At 39.3% G+C, this 26,906-nt stretch overlaps 1 protein-coding gene across 1 annotated transcript; it reads right to left on the reverse strand.

Moving 5' to 3' along the window:
* Positions 1-1,100: 1,100 nt before the first annotated feature.
* On the reverse strand, positions 1,101-26,906 carry triqk (triple QxxK/R motif containing). Its single transcript, XM_031729388.2, has 4 exons — positions 26,750-26,906; positions 21,360-21,434; positions 10,295-10,380; positions 1,101-3,117 (listed from the first exon to the last, which is right to left on the reverse strand). Exons 2-4 carry the CDS (start codon positions 21,418-21,420, stop codon positions 3,010-3,012), a joined length of 255 nt encoding a protein of 84 aa, XP_031585248.1. The 5' UTR covers positions 21,421-21,434; positions 26,750-26,906; the 3' UTR covers positions 1,101-3,009.

The following is a 26,906-nucleotide window of genomic DNA, read 5'->3' on the forward strand; positions in this document are numbered from 1 at the left end:
CACACACACACAAAACGCATTAAAACAAAGGTATCTTAGAGACTAAACAGAAAATACATGGAGGTCAAGGTGCATTTATGTTCACATGACGTCAGAAAATGTGACAAAATGCACGTGTTTGTTTATGTCAAAAGCAAATACCGTGCACGCCAAATCTAGCGTGCTGCGAATGTGGGGTGTCTGGTTCACCAGCAGTCATAATTATGATTCATGTCTCAGTAAACAGCCATGCATGTATGATAAGGTTTGTATTGCCTCAAGTGTGGGAAAGCGCAGCAAATTACATGTGCAAGTATGCATGTGTGACTGTGTGTTGGTGCAAATGTGAGTTTCAGGCTAAGTATAATTACTCTTGGTGACATACCGTACATGACTAATGAGCAGAGTTTGGGCACGAAGCGTCTAGCTCATTTGTCACAGGATGGTAGGTAAAAATTTCAGTGGTTTCAACTCCCGTGGAAAGCTGGAAAGGTCATGTTAAATGCTCATAAAGCGCTAATGCCTGATTAATTTCCTGTGCAAGCACAACTCAGTGAACACCCTCGATTAGGAGTGGCATGTCACATGACACGGAGGTCATAGTCATGTCCTTTTGCCGCTGTTCTCTCGCCATTATACTGTAGCATCTCTCACTGCCTCCGCGGTTCAAGCCAGTGGCATGCAAATAGCCTTGACATGACAAGACGAGCACTCCACACATAGTCAATACAATTTAATAACCCATTACGGAGAGAACACTGTTGTTTATAGCTGGGAATTAAACCAATCTAAAAAGAAATAATGGCAGCTTTTACCCCATAAAAGTAAATCGACACTAGGATTTTTTTATTCATTAACTTTTAAGACTCAAAGTAATGACTACACATACATTTAACAGCTGAATATAAACCTCTGGAGATAAGAAGTATAAAACATCAATGGTTCTAATGCATATGATCAGCTGTTATTTTGATTGTGTTTAAATGGAAACCTTTCTCTTATTTAAATTAATAAATGCAATTACAGTCACCGTCTTACAGCAATAAAAGCCTCTGGGGTGGTCTGTACTTAACCTTATATACCACCGCTTTTTGTTGCGTAGGCAGGAGGTGATATTGATGGTAGGTAGAAATGTGAAATTTTATTTATGAAATAGTCTGTAACCGTAAATGTACAAATGCATACAATAAGATAACAAAGGATAGTGATCATTCATGCTATGTTATTATTCTTCTCTTGTATTTCCACATGATATTCATCATTTGTTTTTTAAAGATTGTGGTTAATATATCACAGATATCGTCGATAGACATATATTACACCCTAAAATTACATACGAGAAACTCAAAAACAGAAAGAAAATTCATGTCACACAGAATTACACGATTGATTCATTTAAAAAAAGCACACTGTAAGATGTTTATTTAACAGACGTACTCGACAACAGAACAAACCACCACACTGTTATGAAAAAAGATCCAAACACAGGTCTGAATACACAGGTTGGGCAGCGAGATCCTTTCTATTGTGCTGATGTCAAGGCTCTTGTAGTTGGTAATGGTGACCTTTCAGATAACAGGTGTCATGTATGAAGGTCTATTAGACCAGGCTATCTATTGTTACACATGTGAGCAGCTCATGGTGTTGGGGGAGGGAGCTCGGACGTATCAAGGCGAGATAAAAGCCTCCGAGTGAGGGCGCGGGTGCATGCTCATCATAATGGTTTCTTTGACATGTGGTCTTTTACTAGAGGTCAGAAGGTCATGGGAGAAAAGGCAAAAACTGAAAGCTCAATATCTATCTCACATTTCAGGAATCATATCAGCAGCAGACATGACTCGTCCCTCCCCAGAGGGTTTCTGAAATAAAAACATGCTGGAATAAACTTAAAGCACTGATATGTATTTGGTATTGGTCTTTTATGCATTACGCAAAACTTCATTTTCTATAAAAACCTTATAGATGACAGTATTGCTCTTTCTGTGCAAAAAAAAAAAAAAAAGTAAAATCAGAAAAATACAATTTTAAACCAAAAAAAATTCCATAAAACTTCTATGAAGATAATAAAAAACTACTGACTCTGTGCTTCTGCTAACAAATGATCTCTCAAACAGTGGAAGCACTTGAACTGAAATGATTGCAGCGTGCAGGCCTCAGGCACAAAGAGTGAAGCAGTAGAAAAAAAGAAGCATTGACAGTCCTTCATATTCCTTTCTATACAGACATATCACATTTTACAGAATACAATGCACACGAGATGGAATGAAAATAGTGTTGTTGTTTTTTTATAAGGAAAAAAGAAGCAGACTCGTATCACGTCAGCCATCAATTATCGCCACAATTTACATTCAATCTGATGAACCCAATCATATTTGCGTGCTTACCCTGAGGATGTCTGCCTCCATGTTCAATCAGGACAAGGGCTTTGTGGATTCTAATCTCACACTTTGTGATCTCCAGATATCCAGGAGGAGAGGTTTGTGCACTGGAATGTGAGGCGAGTGTTTGTCTCGATGTGACGAGAGCTTCAGCGGGAGATTTACATTTTTCTATTAGCGGTGAAAACAGTGGGACGTGACTCTGCTGAATATGACTAACGAAGCTTAGTCTCCACTGTGGCTCGGATCAGTTGCGTATAAGGATGCTAACTTTCTTTACAGAAGGTAGATGTCAAGCAGGTCACTCAAATACTTTTCTTTAGTTGGCTTAAATTCACCACATAAAAAAAAAAAGGTTGAAAAAATTAATGGAAAAAATTCATTGCACAAAGAAAGATCAAGAAAAATATTTCTGTGTTTGATCAATTCCAAAACCTTTATCTTAAAAAAAACCCCTGAAACTTGATTGTGTGATATACAGGAATTTGTCTTTTCATAGTGTGTTCACAGTCTGCACGTCACCAACAAAATGTGGGGAAAAAACCTGAACAAAAGCCCCAAAAAACTACAAAACTAAACGGTAGTTTGCGTTAACTAAATGGCCCATGTGCATAAAGCAGAGAAACCAAGTATTTGGTCCACTCTCCACCTATTAATCCACGTCCACGTCCAGGTTAATCTCGGTGCTCAGGTTAAGGTAGAAGAAGGCGTACACGCAGAGCACGAAGAACAGGATTGCTGCGATGACCAGGAACGCATCCTGAGGAGAAAGCAAAAGTTTAAAAATATATTCAAAATGTTCTTGTGAGCTGTTTTTTATTTTTCTGCCCAAATCCCGAGTCTGTCTTTACACTCATGAGTGTCTGCTTTGTTTGAATGTCATTGCAGTGTTTCGTAATTGTTGTGCTTATTTATTTGTGTTACGTCTGTATTTGCCAAGTCTCTAATGCCTTTCTTTTCATCTAAATTCACCGCATGTGAATAAAGATTTGTTGTTTTCTTTGCTTGTTTTGAAAACCACAAAATAAATATTTAAACTCTCACTCGCAGTTCTACTGGTGTGCATAAAAGGGCAAATCTAACTATAGCAATTACACTTTAATTTCAGATATTAAACTGGGGGGGAAAAATCGCTACGGAGGAGCAAACAAAGCTATTATCGTCATCTGTGGATGTCATAATAATATATGAATTTGTATCTGTTTTCATATTTAAACCAGAAACGTAAACTGGAAGCAGTTGAAAATCCTCCACAGCTTCACATTTACAGTGTCAAACAGTTTTTTCTTTTATTTTTTAATTTGAATTTTATATTGTTATACACGGCGTGTACACTCTAGCCCTTCAGAAAATATGCTAAAATATTTCTATAAAAACATTTGAAATCGTAAAAGAACTGTACCAATAGAAATCACTTCTCTTAATTAGGTAATACCACTAATGTGAAACACTACTTACTTTATATATATAAAAAAAAAAAAAAAAAAAAATCTAATCCACTATGTATTTTTATTACAATGTACAGTCTACTCCAGTACTTAAGTAATCAAGCAAGAAAAACTTAAGAATAAATAATAATTTGTAAAATAATACGTAACTATTTTATATATGATCACAACTTAAAGCAAAATTTGGTTTAGGGGACTGATGGGACTGGTGATTAGGGCTGGACAATATGGAAAAAAAAAAAAAAAAAAAAAAAATTTAGGACAAACTCTGTCTGCCGTTCATCTGTAGTGAGCGCAGACTGTCAGGCCACCGTTTACCTCAACTAATCAAACTATTAGCTCGTAATCAGTTGTTGTTGTCGTTGACAGCTCGTCAGCTGTCCTGTGATTGGAGGGCCTCATGTCTAATCTGCTGACAGTAAGTAACTGTCAATATCAGGACTAAATACACGTTTAATCACTTTTGCATGGATTAAAGACCTGACTTCAATTCAGGAGAGGAGTTGGAAATGAGGGAGGAGAGAAAGAGATAATGAGAAAGAGTTGAATGGTCATATACAGTTTAAAAAGAAAAAAAAAAAAGCCTATATGTGATTTTTAAAGTAACATGTAAAGTGTACTATGCTTGTGGCCAGTTTCTAGCCACATACATAAAACATGATTAGGCAGAACTGCAGTGTCCATCCATCTCAGCCACTGTATTCAAGATAACTGGGCAACATGGTGCCACCCACTCCTATGAATTTTGACTAACTGTAAATTTACAAGATTGCATCAATTGATGAAAGACCCAATAACATACTAATGGGATATACTCATGAGCACAACATTTGTTTCTGTTAAATAAACTCAAATGAAATTACTTACTGTCCTACTTCCACCAAGGATCACCAGGATCACATTTTGCCATGCTCTCTCTCTCTCACACACTCACTCACACACACACACACACACACACACACACACAAACACACGGAGGTGCAAACAGCACCAGGCACAATATGTAATAATTAGGTGCTGGTAGGTAAAACTGAAGCAACATCTATGAAAAAAAAAAAAAAAACACCCACATTGCAGCATCACATTTCAGAAGCCAGGTACTGAGCAGCTGCAGTATTAAAAAAATAAATTAATAAATAAATCTATTTGCAGTCAGCCTCCACTTTCACTTTTTTTCCCTCCCTCCATTTTTACTGATAAGTTAAACTTTCTTCTACAAAATGGCCTATTTTTTTTTTTTTTTTTTTAGATTTTCTATTGGTTAATTGTCAAACAAATTGAGGCTTTCCAAAGGAGTGGTATTCAACTTGAAAATGGGAATTAGGAGCGCTTGTTCATTATGTGGTGCTCACACGATTACAATCTTCATCAGCTGGAGTTTCATTAGGGGCACTCAGAGTATTGAACAATGCCAGTTATTCTTTATCAAGAGAACTCATTAGCAGCAAACTTTCTAATCAACACTGGAGAGCTTGGAGAGCTTTAAAAGAGCACAGAGTACAGTCTGATTGGAGGTTATTCAAAAAGAAATATTTGATTTGAGCGTGGAAATGAGTTTTAAATTGCAAACTGGGCCACAAAAACAAAGATGACGTGGCAAGTGTTACAAAAAAAATCTTAAATCTTTGCAAATGTTAATAAATTTAGTTTTCCATTTATAGATTTATAAAAAGACTTCAGGGAAAAACTAAATTGAACAAAATCCACCGGATCATGAAAGAGGCTGACACAAGGTTAGAAACTGGCAAAAAGCACTAAAAAAGAAAATAAGATAAGCCTAGTCACCCTAAAAGATACTTGAAAAATGAAACAACAAAACTATATGACAATCTGATAAAACATCAGTTCAGTGATTCCCTTATACCGCACGTACACACGGCAGACTACGAAATCAGCCATTGAGCCAAACTGCAGAGAGAAAATGATAGAAAAATAAATAAATAATAAAAAGAGGGAGTGAAAATGAAATAGAAAACAAGTGAGAGATAAAGCTCGGCACAAATGAGGGGTGGTGGGGGGCTAATAATAATTCCTCTCTGACGAAGGCGATGGGGGTGACAATTAAAAGGCGTCACAGCATCCACAGCTATCTGTGTACATGTTGTAGTGCCTAGTCATCAGCAGCATTGGTCTTCATTAGCCTCAGCCCACATTTATCTACATCCCAGCAGCCTCCAAACAGCTTAAAGTCCTAGCTTAATTGGAAAACTTTTAAATTTCATGCACTTTAGTTTCATATATTAACCGCCAGGCTTCCACCGCTTGATTTACTTTTCTATTTTGCTTAGGCCTCGGAGAAAAGAGAACTGTTATCAAATCACCGAGGCTTGATTGTTTTCTGCTTTTTCGTGTGTTCTGTGGCAGCTTTGAAAAAAAGAAAAAGAAACACAACAAAGAGAAGCGTTTGTAATTCTGTCGAGAATATCACAAAGAAAACATTGTGTTTCTGACATAGGTACGCATTTTATTGAATTGCTGAAAAAATTACAATTCAGGTTTCTCCCCCTTCTTTGCATCAGGTTTCAGAGATAAAGAGAACAGCTGGTTACAGTGACTTGTCTATGAAAACAAGCTGGAGGGGTTTCGGTGAAAACACTCGAGTTGTAGAAAGCACCTGCACTTGATTGAGATCATTGTTTTCGAGAAGAGTAGCCCACTGCGTTGACTCTTGCCTTGTCTCACAAATACATTTATGTGCCCCCCTCCACATACACACACACACACACACTCAGACACTAACACACAGCCTCTCTGCCCACATTTTGATGGAGACCTCTGGATGGGGCCCAAACACATCATCATCTTCATCGTGTGGTTCTCTCAGCACTGGCGGCAGCTGCAGCACACTCGGCATGCTGGGAGCCTAGTCCCCGTCACCCTGGCGACAAGCCATAGCTCAGCAGACATCCCCTCATCTGGTCCGACTTTTATTCTCCTCCTGGGTTTGTTTGTGCGCGTATACGTGTGTGTATGTCTGTCTGTATGTTCCCATGTGCTAAGCAGGTTAGAGTCGGTGTGTCTGTGGCTGTATGTGGGTGGCAGCTTGTGAGACCCACACAACCGTCGGTGCATTTGGAGCACAGTTAGTAAGCAGGTCTCATCCATACCAGTCACAGCAACAAACAATCAGCCATTAAAGTATTACATTTTCTGACCGATTAAATTGAAATTTCTAGTTAATTTTTGTAGGTATATTCGTTTCCTTTGTTGAGCAATTCTCCATCACCGACAGAATAGATTCTTCTGCCTTCAGACCACATTCACTCTTTTGCAAAGCTTCAAATCTATTGATAATTTTGCTGAATTTAATCATGTCATCTATTGGAGGAAAAACAAAACAAAATAAAAAAAAAAAAAACTGCTTACCACAGCGTCCAAGGGTCCAGAGGGGTGGAAAGCTACAGAGTTAAGGTTAGTGAAGGATGCTGAGCCTAAAGCCAGTTTTAAAGGTCACAAAGGTAGCTCTCTCTTCCAGATTGCCATGGTAACTCACGGTGTTGCACACGTAAGCTGCTCTGGATCTAGTTCAGAGCTGTGGTTTAAAAAAGGGCTGCAAGCGGCACACTTTCACCCATCCCTTTTCTGACGCTGTGCTCTGAGTGTGATGCAGATGTTCAGCAGAGGGAATATGTTTTATTTATGTAAAATGTTGAGCCACAAGTTGCTAACATGACTGAACAAAGCCGTGCAGTGATGTTGCAGCAGACTACATCACATGCATTCAATTCAGCGATGCAGAAAAATAATGAGTTTTTATACTTGGTGCTTATTTGCTTTAAAAAAAAAAAAAAAAAAAGGCAGATATGGCAACTATGATTAAATTTCACTTTAATTTGGCCAAAGAGTAAATTAATTACAACATCTCTGCTATTACATCCTCATGCTGAAATGGGAAGAAGTTTAAAGTTTAAAAGCTTGAATGTGTCACTGTCATGTTAGAAATAAACAGCAGCACCATTAAATAGAACAAAAGGCCACAAAGCTCCCAACACAACCTTGAGCTTTTCTCTAACAGCACTGACTTCGGGCATTTCAGTAATTACTGCTTCAGTTACTCGAATCTGCCCCTTTAAAACAAAAGTTGGAGCTTCTTGATGTGAGTTATAGTTGTATGAACATAAGAAATTTGCTGCCAAATACTGTATAGAAAAATAGGATGTGATTTCAAAAACACTCTAAAACAACTCTAGATATGAAGCTGTATCCATGGTTCAAATCCTCACCTGCGTCCTTACCCACCTGCTCCTGTCACAAAGAGGCAAAAATTTCCAAAAAACTAATACTTGTGGATCTATAGGATCTCGCTCGCCACACAGCACACATTCACAAATGACAGATGGAAGATACCCGTCATTATCTGTCGTCTCCATCCTCTGCCAATTCCATAAGAAACCCCACCCCACCCACTCTACCCCAACTTCCTAGGCTCAGCGGCTAAATAAGACTGAGGGAAAACAGTGCAGAACTGAACAGAAGGCTAGTGTGCCAATTAGACAAGGCAGCAGGCTCGTTTCCTCTGCTGCAAGATAATGTGCTGGAGCTACTTTGAAGGCGCTGCTTCTTCTCTAGGCAACCTGAGGAGAGGCTGCAGACCGCACTTCCTGCCAGTTTCTCCCTCTCTGCTGTCATTACCACATACCATCCACTCTTTGGAAGAGCCAAAGACTTGTGTTCTGGCAACAAGTCGTTACTTCCGTAAACACACTGTGACTCAACCTGTGTATAAGGACCTGCATGGATACAGCAGGTGGCTGGTTTTTGGGTTGCTTTTCTTTTTTTTTTTTAAGTAACCCAGACAACTGAGCACTACAGTGGGAACAGAAGTTCTCCTTCTCTCACTTTCTCCTCCATAGTGTCTCCATCCTTTCTCTCTGCCAACTCATCCAGACTGCCCCGTTACCAGGACAGCCCCGAGACAGCCTGCCCTGGCAGCTGTCAGATTCTCTGTGCCCGCATGTCTGTTGGCCCTTCTGAGGTGCCAGCTGCATCTGAGAGCAGCATCTCAACCAGGAATATGGAGAAGAGAAGAGAAGAGAAGAGAAGAGAAGAGAAGAGAAGAGAAGAGGACAACATGCCCCAACATCCAAACCAGCCCTAAAAATTCCAGCCAAATCTTTGCTGTCAACCAAAGGTTCAAAGAGAGAGGGAGTGAGGGAGGCTTTCTACTGTCATCAGAGAGCTGTGTAAAAATCACTTCTTCAACTTCATATCACGCTAAAAGGACTTGATGGGAAAGCAAGCGTGACCAAATATCCATTACATTTGGGCTGAATTTCAATCGAACTCGGGGCCAAGAGGTCTAAGACAGTTTAATATCCTCGTCCCAGAGGTATTTTTAATCCAACCTCTGAAAATTCCACTCATCTTGGGCATGAAAAACATGAATTATTCATGACCAATATCAATATTTCAAGATATGGACTAATCTAATTGGATTAAGGACGTGTTTAATGAGGCCCTGCATGTCTAAGAGATGCATATTTTAAAACCTGACCATTTCACCCAGTGTTTAATCCTCATTGTGATTTGTTCATCTCTGCTCACTTCGTAGCAACTGAAGCTTAATCAGGAAGAAACATTTTGGCTTTTAATGTCCTGTAAGCAGAACTTGTCAGTGTCAACAAAGGACAATAAGTACTCAAGAACTAATACTGAATGTTACTGTAATGATGTCTTTCAAGTGAGTTTCACTAAAAAATAAAGTTATAAAAGTTCCTCTCATGGAATCTGTGATTTCAATCGTCTTCTTCTTTTGGCTGCTCCCTTTAGGGGGCACCACAGCAGATCATCTGCCTCCATCTCGCCCTGATGCTAGCGTCCCCTCTGCAGGGTCACTCATATCCAAAAATCTTCTTTCAGGTCTTCCTCTTTTCTTCCTGTTCCCTCCTCTCTATATGTCTCAGCCTTGCCCGTCATCGGCTCCAAATCTCTCGACCTCCTTTTACTTTAGCATTACCTGCTCTATCCATTTCATTGTCTAATCTGCATATTGTATTTTCCACTTTTCACCCACCTTCCCATTGCCCCTCCTTTTCCATTGAAAGGATAAGACCACCTTTGAATTTTACATCTCCAAGGGTTGAAAAGCTGCAGTTATGTCCTCTTTTTGGTAAAGAAAAGCACTATTTTACACACAATCTATGAAGGACACTAGCATATCTTCTTTAGCACGTGTAGGGATCTTAAAAGAATAGACTGTGGCCCACAGCACATAATTATGTGAAGATCTACTATGGATTATTACATTCCCTGAAGACCTAGAGTAATGTCTTTCAATAAGAAAGTGTGAAGAGTCTGGAATATAAAATATAAATATAAAAACTTAAGACAAAAAGGAGGATGGGAAAAGTTGGCTAGCAGATCTTCTACATAGATAAGCAGAACCACAATTGCACCAGGACAGACATTTAAGTGTGGATATACATATACAAATCATAGAATACATATAGTTAAAGGCTGCAGTAGTCCTAAACAGAAACCAAGTCTCACCCTGAATCCAGAGGAATTCTTCTTCGCTTCAGCTTTCAGCCGTGTTGCTTTCAAAACCGACTTTGTCTTTTTGTAGTCTTGCTTACCTAAAACACATGAAATAGACAAAAAGAAATTAAATGAAGTACACAAATAAACAACCAAGATTGACTGATAATGAGTGATAGGTTTCATTTACCGTTGCCAAACAACCAAAGAGACCAGAAGGTTTTTGTGTAGAAATATAGTACTCTGGGAATATTGTGAGGAATCGGGCTTAAGGTGACTGAACTCGCCATTATGTATTTGTAGTGACCAAATGGTTGCCCAGAGCTTCAGGTTTTTATATTTATAAATGCTGGTTGTACTCTGGTCTTTATTCTACAAAATAGGGAGGTTGCTGAATGGAAATATAACAGTTAAATGTGAGTTTCTGTCTATGTAGTCATGTGCTCAAAAATGGGTGGTGAGAAAGTGAGAAATAAATTGTGCACCACTGAAATTTCTCAAATAAACCTATACACACGCCTCACGCAGTCTACAAAACACAATGAATCTTTTCTTGACCTGAGCTCCGCACGGTTCACCTGTGCTTACTTGACTTCCAGTAGGCTAAATTCTCAGGGTGAGTCCTGTGGGCAAACTGGTCACCCGGCAAAAAGTGTGTGTGTGCATATGACAGCTGGTTGTCTTGGTCTAATTAGAAACAACCCACTGCAGGAAAAGGAACTTTGCTAACAATAGGGTGGAAAGGCAACAGCTTGCTGAACAGTGTGTGTGTGTGTGTGTGTGTGTGTGTGTGTGTGTGTGTGTGTGTGTGTGTGTGTGTGTGTGTGTGTGTGTGTGTGTGTGTGTGTGTGTGTGTGTGTGTGTGTGTGTGTGTGCGCGCGCGTGTGTGTGTGCTCAAGATGTGTAATTTCCTTTTTTTTTGAGAACTATTCTTTCTTCAAACTTATGGTTAAATCTAGATTTGATTAATGGTAAGATGAGTGTGGTGCTTGAAGTTAACTATGAAGTTTTCATGATTTAAACTCGATTGTACGTCATTAGGAAAAACAGGGATGTTACATAGTATAGACTGAGACCAGCTCAGCCTGGTGGTTTTTCCTCTTCCAATTAATCCTTGTTTACAATGGAAGAGGGGAATAGGGAAAGAGACTGGAAGATGTATTTTGGAGAGGGTTTGAGAGGGAAAAGCAGAAATGAGCTAGTGGGAAAACAGGTGTAGGTGTGCGTGTGTGTGTAGAGCTGAATTCCACTCAATAAGGTTTCACTCTCACTGCCCAGGCACAGAGGAAAAGAGGAAATGACCATTAGCCTCATGTTAAGCATTTCACCTGCTTTTCAATAATCTTGCTCCCCCTGCATCTTTTTTCCAAGATCTGATATTCACTTCCCATCTCTCCGCTCTCTCTTTTATCCCCCCCTCCATTCCTCCTGGTCCTGAACTCTTCGTTCACCTCCCACTGACTCTGTGGAGGGCTAATAGAAATGGGGAGCGTGTTGCCAGGAGCAAACAGCGAGCTAGTGGGAATTCATTACGGGGGGCACTGAATGTCTCCTCCACTTGTCAGAAAGTGGAGAGGGGAAAATTTGATTGGAGGGCACCTCAGGTTGCTCACTATTCACATAACCGTTGCAAAGATTTTCACACTGTAAATGGCGTGATGTGAGCAAGGATGGGGTTTAAATTTCAATGGTAGATGTATACATTGGTTGAAGACATAACCATCTGGTAAGAATTAGTACTTAACTGAGGCCAAATCAGAATACTTACACCAAGCAGGGTAATATGCAGAGTAGTGTATATGCTAGAGAATTACCTCAGTGTGTGTATATGGTATTCTAATGCTACTGTGTTACCCTGCTGTACCTCCTGTAGCTACACGGTAGCTTTCTCTTGTGGTTTGTTTGTGTGGGTTTGGAGCCTGCACAATCTACACGCGCGTGCCTGATGATATTGCACTGGGCTTATGAGTACTCCTATTTGTCATCACCGTTTCCACTGCTTCACCAGCGCCGGAGACATTTTCTGTCACCAATTATCTACCTGCATTGAGCTACAAGCAATCCTCCCATCCCTCCCTGCCTCAGCCTGCCACCCTGAAAAGCCATCACTGTTCTCCTGTACAGCAACAACAATGACACGTCTCAGAGGAACATTAACCCCTGTAAAACGGCCTAGGGCACCTGCTGGGATGGCTTCCCTGATCGTGCCTTTCACTGAAGTCATCGCTGAAGAGACAGAGAGGAAAAGTGAAAGTGGCCTTCTCCCCCCACCGCTTAATGGAAAGTTCAGATTCTTCTTGCTTGTTTGTCATCGGGTTACCTATAAATGGAGTCTGATGAAGACGGCTGTGAAATTAGTTTTTATCTTGAGCCATTATTCTGTTTAGCATAATGAGACAGGTAGGGGGTATTAGCTAAAATTAGTCACATGTGATTGTGCACTCAAGGGAAAGAGAGGGGAGGTATGTGATTTGTGTCATACAAATTGGCCATTAAAATGAAGATAGAAGAGTGGTGAGTGACGATGAGAAACTTTACTATTTTTTTTAAGTTTCTAATGCATACAATGGAATCCAACAGCCTGAGCCTCCTAAATGCTTCTATTTTGCATTCATTTTAGAAAACAAATACAGATCCAGTTCTAACATCCTGTGTTACAGCTGGCAAAATGATCGTAACAATTTTGGTGAAATTTTTAGTTGTGATAAAAATGTAAATTAATTTCATGAATATCTTATTCAGTAATCTCCTGTTTGCATTAATGACAACAGCACTCAAGCTGGACTCCAGAAGTTTGCATAAAGATGAGACATGTTATCAAAAATGGAGACACAATGTCCCAAATAGTTTACTGCGATATTCAGCACTCCTTGGTCTTCGAGTATCATCACAAGGATGTAGCTCAAAGGATGTTACGCGTCTCTGAACAGTGGGTTGCTACTTGTTTTGGTGCAGGTGTTTAGTTCAAGCTATCCGCCATTACACTGTGTTGACACACTGCAGTGGCATTCTCTATCTTCTTACACCTTTCTGTTACTGCTGTGAATCTTAAAGTTTAAGTCATCATTAAATTCTTCAGTTGTCCACACAAACATTTTGATGTCTTAAGCCATGCCAAGTGTTTGCTCTCATTTTCTGTGAAGCGGTTTGGAGACACTACCTATCCTCTGACGAGACAGTCTTCCTGCTACAGACTGAAATAACGTGTTCTTTATTTAGAAAATGCAGCTGTTTCTAACAAAGCTTGATGCCCTGATCCTTGTGATCATATGGTTTTTCTTTCAGTCTCCGCGGTAATGTTCGGAATAGGGTTGACTGAGTTTTCGCAAAGCATTTGAGAGCCATTTGAAACCTTCACTCCAGTCATGATGTGATGCTAATAATACCCCTCTTTGCTTAGAATAGCAATTTGATTGCTGACACTTTCTCTTAGCAAAGAGATCATTTTTCCCCACTATCACAATGAAAGTAGTAACCAAATCGAAACTGCACAGCCACATTTGTAACAGGTGAGCAACGGCAGGATGTTCATTTACGTCAAGCCTCTAATGAGTAGATTAAATTCATCTCCTTTTATATGCAACAAACCCTTAGACAACCATGTCTACTTTTAGATTTCTGGTTGCAAGTTCATGAGTGAATTGTTCACAACTGGTGAGACCACCTTAATCTTTCATATAGTTAAATAAATGGAGTATGTACTTAGTTAAATATTGTATATGGGTGTTGGGGTGATGGGGAACATTCTAAGCCTATTTAACTAACTATCTATGTAACCTTTATAAAAAAAAGTCTCTTGCTCTGTTCAACTTCCCCTTTCCTCTTTCTTTGTTATTTAAAAATGGAATAGAATGAAAAACATGGGGATCATTTTGTGAATAAATTATTTCCTACTTTTGCGCAACTGAGAAATGAAAGCCTATCATGAATTAGTATAGTTCGGCTGCTTTTATTCGAGTCATGCATCCTCCTATATATAAAAACAAAACACAAAAACAAATTATATATTATTCTCCATCATATCTTGGTAAATTTATTCCAGTGTCAGAAAGTATTAAAAATCAAGTGCAATACCATTGCAACGATCTGCATTATCAACCCAGTATACCCCACTCTGCAAAAATCCCACAGTTCATCTAATGCCATGTCTTCATATAAACCATGAGCGAGAAGCACATTAGCAAAGCGGCAGCAGCTCCAAACTTCTGCCTGTGTCAGACAGAGCACAGCAAGAAAGCCAACACGAAGGAAAAAATAGACTTAAAGTATAAAAATATGGTTCAGAGCACACATATGGACTTATAGGACCACTGTACTCATTTAGTAAACAGGCATCAGGATGACTACAGAAAAACCTGAACCTGCAGTAATATTCAGTTTAATTGCAAGCACGACTAGGTACACCTGTTCAACCACTTGTTAACACAAATTACTCATCAGTCAATAACATGGCAACAAGTTTAGACGTGTAGACATGGTCAAGATAACCTGCTGAAGTTCAAACTGGGCATCAGAATGGGGAAGAAAGGTGATGTAAGTGACTTTGGCATGGTCATTAGTGCCAGATGGGCGGGTCAGAGTGTTTCAGAAACTGCTGATCTACTGGGATTTTCCTAGTCAACCATCCCTAAGGATTACAAAGAATGGTCCGAAAAAGAGAAAATATCCAGTGAGCAGCAGCTCTCTGGGTGAAAATGCCCTGTAGATGCCAGAGGTGAGAGGAGAATGGAAAGAGTGCTTTAAGCTGATAGGAGGGCAACATTAATTTAAATTACCACTCACTAAAACAATGATTTGCAGAAGAGAATCTCTGACTGGACAACATGCCAAACCTCGAAGCAGATGGGCTATAGCAGCAGACTGCAATAGTCACTCTTGTCAGCTGAGAACAGGAAACTGAGCACAGTGGTACAGTGGTTAATGTTGCTGCTTCACAACATAAAGGTCCTGAGTTTGAATGCACTGGCTGGGTTCTTTTTCTGAGGATTTTGCGTCTTCTCCCTGTGCTTGTGTGGGTGTTCAGGTCTCAGCATATCCTGCTTCATCTCACAGTCCAACTTTCAATTCTGAAACTGGCCATTGGTGTGAATGTGAGCATGAATTTAATGGATTATAGCTATATGACCCAAAACAAGGGTAGCTCTGAATAACCACCAATTCATTATTTAAACTGATAGATGATATAACCAGGTTGCTTTAAAGCCAATACATGTAAAATCATTTACTGCCTACAGCACACAGCTGTCGCTAAGCCAAAATGATCACAAACAGGGACATAAGTATGTTCAGAGGAAAAAATAAATAAACTAAAATACCTGAAGATTTCTGTGGGTGCCTGTTTGTGTTTATGGGGACTAACCATCCTACATACTGCATCCAACACAGGCAGAGTAATTTGGACAGACAGCCCTGTCTAGTAGTTTCTGAGTGCCCTGGGACAATTCGGGAAACACACCGACAGCGTGTTTGACAGTTTTCATGCTTTGCTTTGCTTCCACGTCTATCTGGCATTGCAGCCATATAGTCAGTGACCACATGGTGCGGATCGCTGACATCTGCCAGGATGAGTGGTAGAACCTGAGAACTGATGCCAGACTCTTGGGATATACTGAGCCCTTTTTCGGTTACTGGAAGAGAAAGGAAGCGAAATAATAAATAATAAAGGGAGATTATCCATGATATAACGCCAAGAGATAACTGGTACACCTTGCCGATCTACTGCGCTGTCCTATCTACAGATAGGAGTGAAGTATTTCACCTGTAAGAAGCAATATATCATGGGTGTTATCTTTTATTTGCATGTAAAATGGTAACTTGTAAAGCTATTGGCTTCCAGCTTGACATTTTGTATTTAAAATTGTGGGTGTCTTTATCTATGTGGCCAATTTTCCCCTAGTTTTCAACAAGCAGTGGGGATCGGTGTGACTGAACACTTGTACTTACATGTAAGAATGCTACAGCTTTATCTATCCTAAGGGGATTCAATTACAACAGGTTTAATAATGTTATTAAAAAAGAGAGTGTCAACAGTAGCCATTTGATGGCCATCTGCCATGACAAAAGCACTCCAGCAGAGATGATGGTACAGCTCAACAACCAGCCTGGACTACCACCGATGTGCCATGAATAAGCCACCTATTACGATTTCAAATTACCATGTGTGGCCCATTCCAGCTCTGAGAAGAACAAGCCCCATGCTACATTTGAAGACTTCATTTTTCTCCATCTTTTCCCCCCACTCTCTGTTTTTCACCTTTGCTGTTAAACAGTGGTTCAGTGAAATTGCCTGATGGCCGTCCTTTTCAAACAGAAGGAAAATGGTAGAAATTGAGGGGTTGGAGGAAGGCGGCGGGAGAGATGGGACCAAAGTGTGTTACATATTTCTGAAGTGATAAGATGTGCTCAGAAAGAAAACACTAAATGGGGGAAAGGAGAGAAAAAAAAAAAACTGGACTCATGGGAGAGGATGTGACGGTGGGAGATGAGCTTGTTATGTTATGTCTGTCTCTCATTTGTTGAACCTATCAGGTTTTGCATAATGGCAGACAGTTAAGGGATATCTTCAGGCTAAATAAATCTATTCTTCTGTCCCAGTATGAAAACATATACAACAGCAATCCCTCTCCTTTATAAGCTGGTGGTGTAAAAAGCTTTCACATGCCTGAGGAAAATAAAATAAAATTAAAAAAAACACAATTGGACTTGCAGTGCCATCCTTTTTTCTTTAACAATAATAACAAAAAGAAAGAAGGATGAACGTGACATAACTTTAGAAATGGAAATATGAACCAACCAAACATTTTGCTTTAAAACTCATGAGAGCACCACGAGTCCTGTTAACACAAAATTAACACCAGAAAATACAAAACGTGGAAAAATGTGAGGATGTGAATCACCACAGGCGAAAAAAAATAACATGTACTTAAAGCTGGAATGAAGGGGTTTAGAACAATGCCATTATTGTCACAGTAAAGTCACTATAGTTTACAGCTTTTTAAATAAATATATAGCATCGCCGACTCCGACTTCCTCCCACAGTCCAAAGACATGCAGTTAGTGGGGATAGGTTCACTGGAAACTCTAAATTGCCCATAAGTGTGAATGCGGGTGCGAATGGTTGTCTGTGTCTATGCGTTAGCCCTGCGACAGACTGACGATCTGTCCAGGGTGTAACCTGCGTCTCGCCCTAAGACGGCTGGGATGGGCTCCAGCATCCTCCCAGCTTAGAACAGGAAAGTACTATTCACACAGGCTCACAAACATTGGACAACAACAAAAACTGGAAAAACATTGCCTGGTCTGAGAGTCTCAACTTCTGCTGCCACTTTGAATGGTAGGATCAAAATTTGGTATAAACAACATGAAAAGAGATTTATCCTGGCTTCTATCAATGGTTTAGGCCAGGGGTCAGCAACCTTTAACACCCAAAGAGCCACTTGGACGCGATTTCCACGCAAAAGAAAACACTGGGAGCCGCAAATACTTTTTGACATCTATAATGAAGATAACACTGTATATGTTGTTCTTTACCTTTATGCTTTGTGTGAACAACTAAGGTGTGTTGCTTATGAAATCCATGAAGTGCTACAGAGAAAATTATATTTTATTTATGTAATTAACACATTTTGAACTCTTAAAGAAATATAACAAAAGGAAAGACACCCAGCTGAACTAAAATGATCCATGTAGCAAACAAAAACTGTCACCCTTATATCGCCTTTGCGCTTTTGGAGCCTTGACCTGACGTTTAAAAAAAATAATTGGAAAAAAAGCACTATGCTGCTGAAAAATGAAAAATAGATATTTGCAAAATTCTGCCTAAATATGTATTTTACCTGGTTAATGTGTGAGGAGTCGGACGCGCCTGACCGGCACCCGCAATTACACCTCGCCGCCTAAACGTCTGTGCTGTCTATGCTGTTGTGATGGCCGGCTGTATGCGTACAGCAACCGTGTGTGAAAAGTGGTCAATAAAGAGATGCTGAAAAGCATGTTCATGGAAACATCGTCAGGTCTGCCGTGGTATGTTTACAATGGGACTTCTGCTCCTGAACCTCTGCGCACAGCGTCTGGAAATCGGGGCTGTATGAAGTCACTTTCATCTTTACGCAGGACTGTAAGCTGTCGTCTGGGAGGCGTGAGCGGTGTTTGTTTTTAACATAGTTCACGGTGGAGAACAGTTGCTGACATAATGTGGATCCGAAGATCCATAATTGGCCTACCTGGGGTTGAAAGTCTCGATAAATGCACGGCGTTTCGGCGGGTATACCGGCTTCCGCAAGTGTGACGCTTATTTTGAGCGATCAAAAAAATAATAGAATATAATTTTATATTTATATTTCAATATCACAATAATCTTCAAATTTAGAACTACAAGTTAAAAAAGAACTAACATAAATAAAATACACTTCAGCTAATTACTTAAAAAGAAAACTAATTTATTTTCCCAAACTACGCGGAGCCGCACTAAAAGGACTAAAGAGCCACATGCGGCTCCGGAGCCGCAGGTTGCCGACCCCTGGTTTAGGCTTTTTGGTCACTTTAGCACCAATTGAGGAGAATTTAAACAGCACAGCCTACCGACTGTTGCTTACCACATTTATCCCTTTGTGACCACAGGGCCCCTATCTTCTGATGGCTACATCCAGCAGTATAACACTCAATGTGACAAAGCTCAGGAGATGACAAAATGGTACTCAAACAGCCTCCGTAGTCACCAGATCTCAAGCCAACAGAGCACCTTTGAGTTCTGGGGGAACCCCAGATTTCCATCTTGGATGTGCAGCTCTACAGCAACTGTGTAACAGATCCGCAGTAATTGTGTGATACAATCATGCCAAAATCTGAAGACAAAAGGGGTCCAACCTGGTACTATCAATGTGTATCTAATGAAGTAGTCGTATTTAACTACTAACTAAACAAAAGAACGCAAGAAAAGGACATGCACATTTGTGTAGCCAGATGTTGTTGCCACATCTCTTGGACTGGGATTCAAGTCCCCAAGTTAAATTCTTTCCTTGAATGTGCTGTAGCATAAGATTTTTAGATTCCCACATTCATGGAGATCCAAATAAATCTCAGACATCATGTTAGTTTAGTAACTGCACTGTGCCATCACTCTACTACCTTGTAAAAGGACGAATCATCAGTCATTAGTTGTCAATGAATCAAGGCCAAAACCAGATCTTTCATGAAAAGTTAATTTGCTGATAAAATTTCTTTCCCTAAGGATTTGCATGACTTTTGTGTCTTATAAGACTACTGTGTCACATTTCATGTTAACAAAATGGGAGTCCCGGGATTTAAAGTAAAACCTTTAAGCCTGCAAAGCCAACAGAGCTTCCCTTTGTATCCGAGTCTGTCAGCTGCCCACAATTATCCAGCTCTGCCACTGGCGACCTTTTGGCTTTGCTCTACACGAGAAAAACAAAAACAAAAAGATATGATAGGTGCACTGATCTTTAAGAAACCACAGCTGGCACGCTAAAGTTGGCTGAGCCTTTGATTGATTCCAATCATATTGCTTTAGTTGGCCCTTTGTGAAGGAAGGGGAATGAAGGGGGAAGTAAATACTACATGCTTAGAGAGCCAATAAACCTGACAAAACAGCTTCTGACAAGATGGTACAGAGGGAGGTTTTTAAGCAACGTATTCACTGTCACCTGAGATGCTGCTTTTTCATGACCAAGTGTAATTATTTGCACAGTTTGCATAATGGCTGTGAATTTAGTTGAATTTTCTTTTTACTCTAGTGCAAACCAGAAACACTTCCAACGCTGTGCAAAGAGATGATGCACAATCCTACACTGACAAATGTGAGAACGGCCACCAAATACTTCCCAGTAACATATTATTATTATCATTATTATTATTATCATCATCATATGTGATTTCTTAAATGTGGAATGTCAGCTTGATTTTTTATAATGCGGCATTAATTACTGTGCATTCCTACACTGGCACAATCAACCAATCAGTGAGGATTATGTCTCAAATGGAATTCAACCACAAGTACATAATTACAAACTACCAAAAAAGGATCATAAAATAATTACCAGTAACCTTGTTGTTTTAATTATTAGTTATTATATTGGTAGAATTTTGCTGAAACTATCAGCCATATGTTATATACGCTGTTATAGTAAATACCCTGAGAATTTATGACATGAAATGGAGAAAAACAGTTCGTTGGATGAGTTTTCACCATAGACAGTATGAAGATAGATACAGCGACCATAACATCACTGAGCTTTTTAGCTGCCATAGTCTTGGCATTTTAAAAACAAATGTGATGACCAAAGGGTGGATTGGGCTACAAAACACTCTCGTACTCGTTAACAACTTGTCAATTACAACTGCATAAAATCACCTGTAAAATGTTTATGAGATCAGGTCTGAGAGCAGTTTTCCAATAGATTTCTATTGGATTAGAAGTATTTTTGGCCCCTATTAGAAAGTGCACATGTATAAAGCAGTGTTGCATTGGCTTCTCTTTTTAGACCTAGATGCTAGATCTATGTTTTGCACTGTGTATGATTTCCACACAGTTCAAACGTGTCAGGTCAACTAGCAATAACTAAAAGTTCTCAGAACAGGTCCACAAAATTCAAAAACCACTCAAGGTCCTCTTCTTGTACAACTATGGATAGTTTTCAGTGATCAGTGGAATGTTGAATGCATTTCTCAAACGGGCTAGATTTTAATTTTCAGGAAGCAGACAAAGTTGCAGGTTGTGTTGATGCCCGTGGGTTCAAGCCTAAAACTTATGGACTTTAAGCTGTTTAAGATTGGTTCCTCTAAAATTTCTTTGTTACTATATAAGCCCGTTTGACTATCTCACTAGGGGACCAATTCACAGCACACAATCTGATGAATGTTGAAAAAAAAACCAAAAAAAACCCGAATGCCTGAGAACACTACCTTGAAATAAGAGATGAGACGAACTTCGAACATAAACCTTTTGATTTTTATGGACCAGTTTTTCTGATTTTATTTTCCCAAATACACCTTGTGTGTTATTTCATTTAATTACATTTGATTGATTTGCTGTTGCCGAGCAGCAGGACAGAGGACTCACCAATCTGCTTTCTGTATTGATCAACCGGTAATTTGGTTGCACTGGCATCTTTCTTCCCCATCCTCCTTCCTCAACCTGACAGAAAATGAGAATAAAAACATTGAGACAATTTCACAGTTAAGTCTCCACATTACTCACGATTGTTTAGTTTAATTAAATGCAACTATACTGCAGCTCCGCTCCTTCTTCTGTAGCTGGGGATAATTTATGAAATCTGCAGGAAGGATTCAAGTTAATACACAATCACATATAGCGCACAAAGTAGTCAGTTTTGATCAGGCAGATGGTTTATCTTTCACATACATCTGCTACACGTAATTAAATTAATTCTCACCACCTACCATGTGTGTTACGCTCTCAGTATGTGCACTTCCTACCCATCTCATTTAGCCTAGCACCATTTTCCTTCACAACATGAGTTCTCTTTGATTACACTGACAGCTCAGAGGTAAGAAATAAAGACAAAGAGCTATGAATAATATAAATAGTATCCTTAGGATGTACAAGTGAGTGACTACACTTGGGGTATGGAATAAATATGAACATAAAAGCACTGCACAGCAGTGGTAGCATAGAAGTACTGGTCAAAGGATGAAGACTTATGAATAAGAAAAAAAAGTGCTGCACAGTTTGATTTGATATGGTTCTCTCTTCTATTTGGTTATTGTTTCAATAAATGAACCTTCTTCAAGTTTAAGAAATATAATAGAACAAGGGCACTGGTAACAGTAACATGTCAGATAATGATTAGACAGTTGGCTGTTGTAGTCAGTATAATTGCACTTGCAGATTACACAGTAAAAGATATCCCTATAAACATATCAAGTCATAATAAGTAAGTCGTTTTCCGTTTCACCTGTGTAAAGAGGCGTTCATACAGGAAGTGGCGTGCTGAACAAAAGGCTAAATATCACTGCCATCACTAGAGAATTCCCGAACTATCGTGCGACTCTTTCGGTTCTGTACGTCACCTCAGTGGACTAAAATAAAGCAAACAAGATGTGAGTGAAGCACAGCTGCCAATCAAAAAAAATCCCCATTAACCATTTAGGTATAATCAGCCATTTTTAACATAGCCCTTTTATTTTTCAGTGAAATGAAAAAATCAAATCAATAAGCAGTTTCATGGTCAGGTGTGTTATGTTATTTCATGACAAATGAAAGTGTTGAATAGGCATTCTGTAGCTGTAGGTCTCAATATGACGTCCAAAAATATTGATCAGAAAACCAAATGTGTCAGCGGTACTAGAAACTTTAGGACAAGGCAAATCAACACAACAACACAGCAACACTAAAGGGCCAGACATGATGATATGAGATTCTTTCTTTGGTGGAAAAAGAACCACTTCACAACATCTAACCAAGTCAAGAGCACTCTCATGGAGGGGAGTGTATCATTGTCAGCGTCTGCAATCAAGGGACTCATTCATGAATGTAAATGAATGTAAGACCATTGGTACAACTCAGGAGGAAGAAAGTCCAGATAAGCTTGAAAACAGAAAGAAAAATGGCGTGGATGAGGAAACGTTGATGGAAGTCATGATATCTGAGATCCACAGAGGCCAAAGGAAAACACTCAAAGTGGATGATATGAGATTTCTTGCCTTCCTCAATACTCCAGACCTGGTGGGATAGCATTTTACAGTCCAGCTGGAGAATGACTTCAAACGCATCACAAAAGAAACAGAGCTTTAAACGGCAGAGTAAGTTACCTGACTTGAATTGAGTAGGCTTAGCCTGTGAAGCAGATTAAGGTACTTAATAAAGACAAAACTAAAGGCAGAAAGACCCACAAAGAAGCAGAAACTAATAGCAGCTGGGGTAAAGGCTTGCCTCGCAAAGCTTCTCAAGACAGGTGACCCTCATGGGTACCACACTTACTGCAAAGGATTCTCTTTATAATTATGTTTGGTTGTCCCATAATGTTTAAACCTGAAAGTCTTGATTTTGATTAATTAATTTTAAATCCAATTTAGGTGATTATAGAAGTTAGTTTAAGTATATGAAGTATTATATGGTATTTGGAGACAGCAAGGTTATTTTTCTGTGTACCTATTATAAAAACAAAACAATACTTGAAGGATTTTATTATGTGTAACACAAATAAATAATAAATAAATTATCAAATGAATACAAATGTGTGTCAATTACAAAAAGTACACCACTGGCATGTAACTTTAAATGGTACACATTCAAGTGACAAGAACTACAATCTGAGACATGACAATTTTTTTTTATTAATTTGACTGCCTATATAAAGGTGGAAGATTGCAGATGCCATTAGATGTGTTACTGGGGTTTTATCCTGCCGTGACTGTTGATTTAAAAAAAATGCGTTATGGCCAAGAGATCATCTAAATAAGAGAAATGAATATGAAGCATGTGTGACAACTTTTTCCTTATACACAGAATAAGAACTATGCATCACCAGTATCTAAACCCACATAATGCTTTTCTTTACAAAACTTAAGACTGCCTGTTTGTTGCATCAATCCAAAACGCTTGTTTCTCCTGCTCTAAATTCCAGACAGACTCTCTCACAACACACTGCATCAATCAATATTGTAGCCCTTTGTTTAAAATAGTGGGAAAAGTAAGAGTGAGTCTAGGGACACGTACGTGTGGTTGCTGATGATACAGAAATGTCCGTCCTGTTCTCTGGGCAAAAGATTTGAGGTGAAAAGATTTACAACTACCCACATTAGACACATAATACCAGCTACCAAATCCTGCTAGTCTAACAATAAATGATTATAATAAAAAAAAAAAGAAAGAAAATGTTCAAGTGTGGTAAAAAGAAAAATTTGTATGCAGGTGTGCACATAAGGGGAAGGAGTTAGGTGAATAGGAAAAAGTATCTATGTGTATCCAAGAGGAACAAGAGTGGTGGAGAATCTAGAGCTGCAGCTGGGGAATAGAGGAGAGAGACTGAATTAGCATGTTCAAGGAGCGTGGCTGGCTGCCTGTGCTGACTGATACCTTCTCAGGGGAGACTGCAGCTGCCTTGGGAAACCAGAATTTTACCTTACATTAAAAACACTGTTTTCAGCTACATTTCAAACACTCTTAGTGGCAACATAGAACAAGGATGTATGCACAGCTATTGTTCTCCAGCTGGAAACCAGAGTCAGCAAATAAAAGCAAGTCAGAGAAAGACAAAAGGAAGAGAGGAACCTGTCCAAATGAAAATAAAATGTTAACAGTTGGAGGCTCTCAGAACTACTGCTATGCAGTATTATTCATTAGCATCACAATAATATAGCTAAATTGGAGTCATCAACGTTTGAACAGATACATTTGAGTATATTTTGCATCCGCATCAGTGGAACATAGCAAAGCAGCATGCTGCAGCTAGTGACAGGTGCATTGTTGGAGTTGATACTATAATACATCCCTGTCCATTTTTTCACCTTATAGTCATAGATGACAAGGCAAATAATACATTCCTGTCATTAACAGTGTTAACCGTAATCTCACTTCACTAGAAACCTGAAGTAAATCTGGATTTTTTAAAATTTATTTATTTTTTAAAACGAAAGCATTTTGCAACAGCCGTCTCCCTGAAAGACAGTCTTCAACCCCAGTGGAGTAAAACCTACAAGTCAAGGTTTTACTTGCCATGAAAGTACTTACAAATGAGTACATATGAGCTGAACCAAAAGAAACAAACGATTGTATTAAGTATCTGTACAAAAGATTTGTATTTTTATCTTGCTCATATTGCCCTCATAATGTTTAAATAAGTATACCAGCCTGTCTGTAAATTTAGCATTTAAGAATAGATGCAAAGATGATTCACAACCGTAGGCTTTAGCAGGTGAAGGAATTTTTGAAAGAGCCAGAAAATCATTAATGTCAATGTGCTGTAGGATTTATTGAGTAATTATATGGTGATGTCAATCTGAAGAAATTGTTTCCACGTGCAAACATACAGCCAATGTGAAGAAAAAGGGTTTCTGTAGGGTTTACAGATAAAGGTCTGAAAAAGGAAATATCCAGCTCTCTGGTGACAGGAGAATGGCTAGGCTCCAGCAAACTGACAGGAAGGCAACGTAATTCAAATAGCCACTTATTGCAAGCAATAGATGCAGAAGAGCGTCTCCAGACACACAACTTGTAGTGAAAGCAGAAGGGCAACAGCAGCAGAAAACCACACCAGGTGCCCCTCCTGTCAGCTAAGAAAGTGAGGCTACAATTTGCTCAGGCTTTGATAGTGGTGGTGAAATGCTGTGGAGGATATTTTCTTGCCACACTTTGGGCACCTTAATACCAACTGAGCCTCGATTAAACACCACAAACTTTCCTAAGTTGTTGCTGCTCTCCATCCCTTTATGACTACAGTGCACCAGTCTTCTGATGGCTGCTTCCAGCAGAATAACACACCATGTCACAAAGCTCACATCATCTCAAACTGGTTCCTTGAATATGATAATGAGTTCACTGTGCTCAAATTATCTCAATTCAAAAAAGTGCCTTTGCAATGTGGTGGAACAGGAATATAACAAAACCTCTGAGGAATGTTTTCAGTACCTTGTTGAATGTATGCTTCAGATGATTTAGGCAGCTCTGAAGGCAAAAGAAAAACCTCATACTATCAAGGCATACCTGAGTATAGCACTGCATATCAACCTCACATTGCTCCAAGTGACCCAGATTAGTCTGAAAAATTATGTATTCTCAGTAAACCTGAAAATAACATCTTTTCTTTGTACCATTCATGCTGGTGCCACAGTCTGACTCCCAAGCACATGAACACAGCAAAGTCAGAAGAACAACTTCCCAATCTGGAAAATGTGACCATCCTAAATGCACGTGAATGCACATGTAGTGTTAGCAAAGGGTCATGTTAATAGGGCCCCAGTGCCTCACAAAAACATATAAATAAATGTTGATAAAAATTCAGCACTTCAAAGTTAAATATTTTAACAGATTAGCAGCTATTTTCTAAGCTGTATCACTGAAAGTCTTTACCACCAGTATCCATTCAGACAAAGCAAAACCATGGTTATTTATTCTGCACGCTGATATGAGCCATAATTAATACTTAATGTAATGTTTTTATGTTTGCTAGAACTGATAGGCCAACTTTGTTTCTTCAGTTTATTCTCCCCTCACTGACATCAACAGCGTAAACAAAAATAAGGTCAAACGTAAAAAGGCAGATTTATGATATGCAGTTTGCGCAACAATGCTTGATGCTTGTTGACATTTATTACATCCTTCTACTTCTCAGCATCGTCAAAATCACCAGTAAGTCTTGACTATTAACAGAACACCCATTTAATGTTTCTGAAAGCTTTTTAATGTGTGTGTAAAGACTCCAAAACACCGCAGTAAGTAGAGATGTGCAAGAAGCAGTGTTCATTCATTGCACTGACGGCGATACTTACACTGTGTGAGCGCGTCGTCGAGAAGAAGTTTATGATATGCACGGCTGCTTTACGTGAACCCGCAGGACGACCGATTTCACCCCTTTTATTTATTGGACTTGGATCTAAATTTCCCCGAAATGCCAACACATCACTTCTTCCGCGGACAGTTCCTGTT

Source organism: Oreochromis aureus, linkage group 22, assembly GCF_013358895.1.
Source record: "Oreochromis aureus strain Israel breed Guangdong linkage group 22, ZZ_aureus, whole genome shotgun sequence".
NCBI classification, from domain to species: domain Eukaryota; kingdom Metazoa; phylum Chordata; class Actinopteri; order Cichliformes; family Cichlidae; genus Oreochromis; species Oreochromis aureus.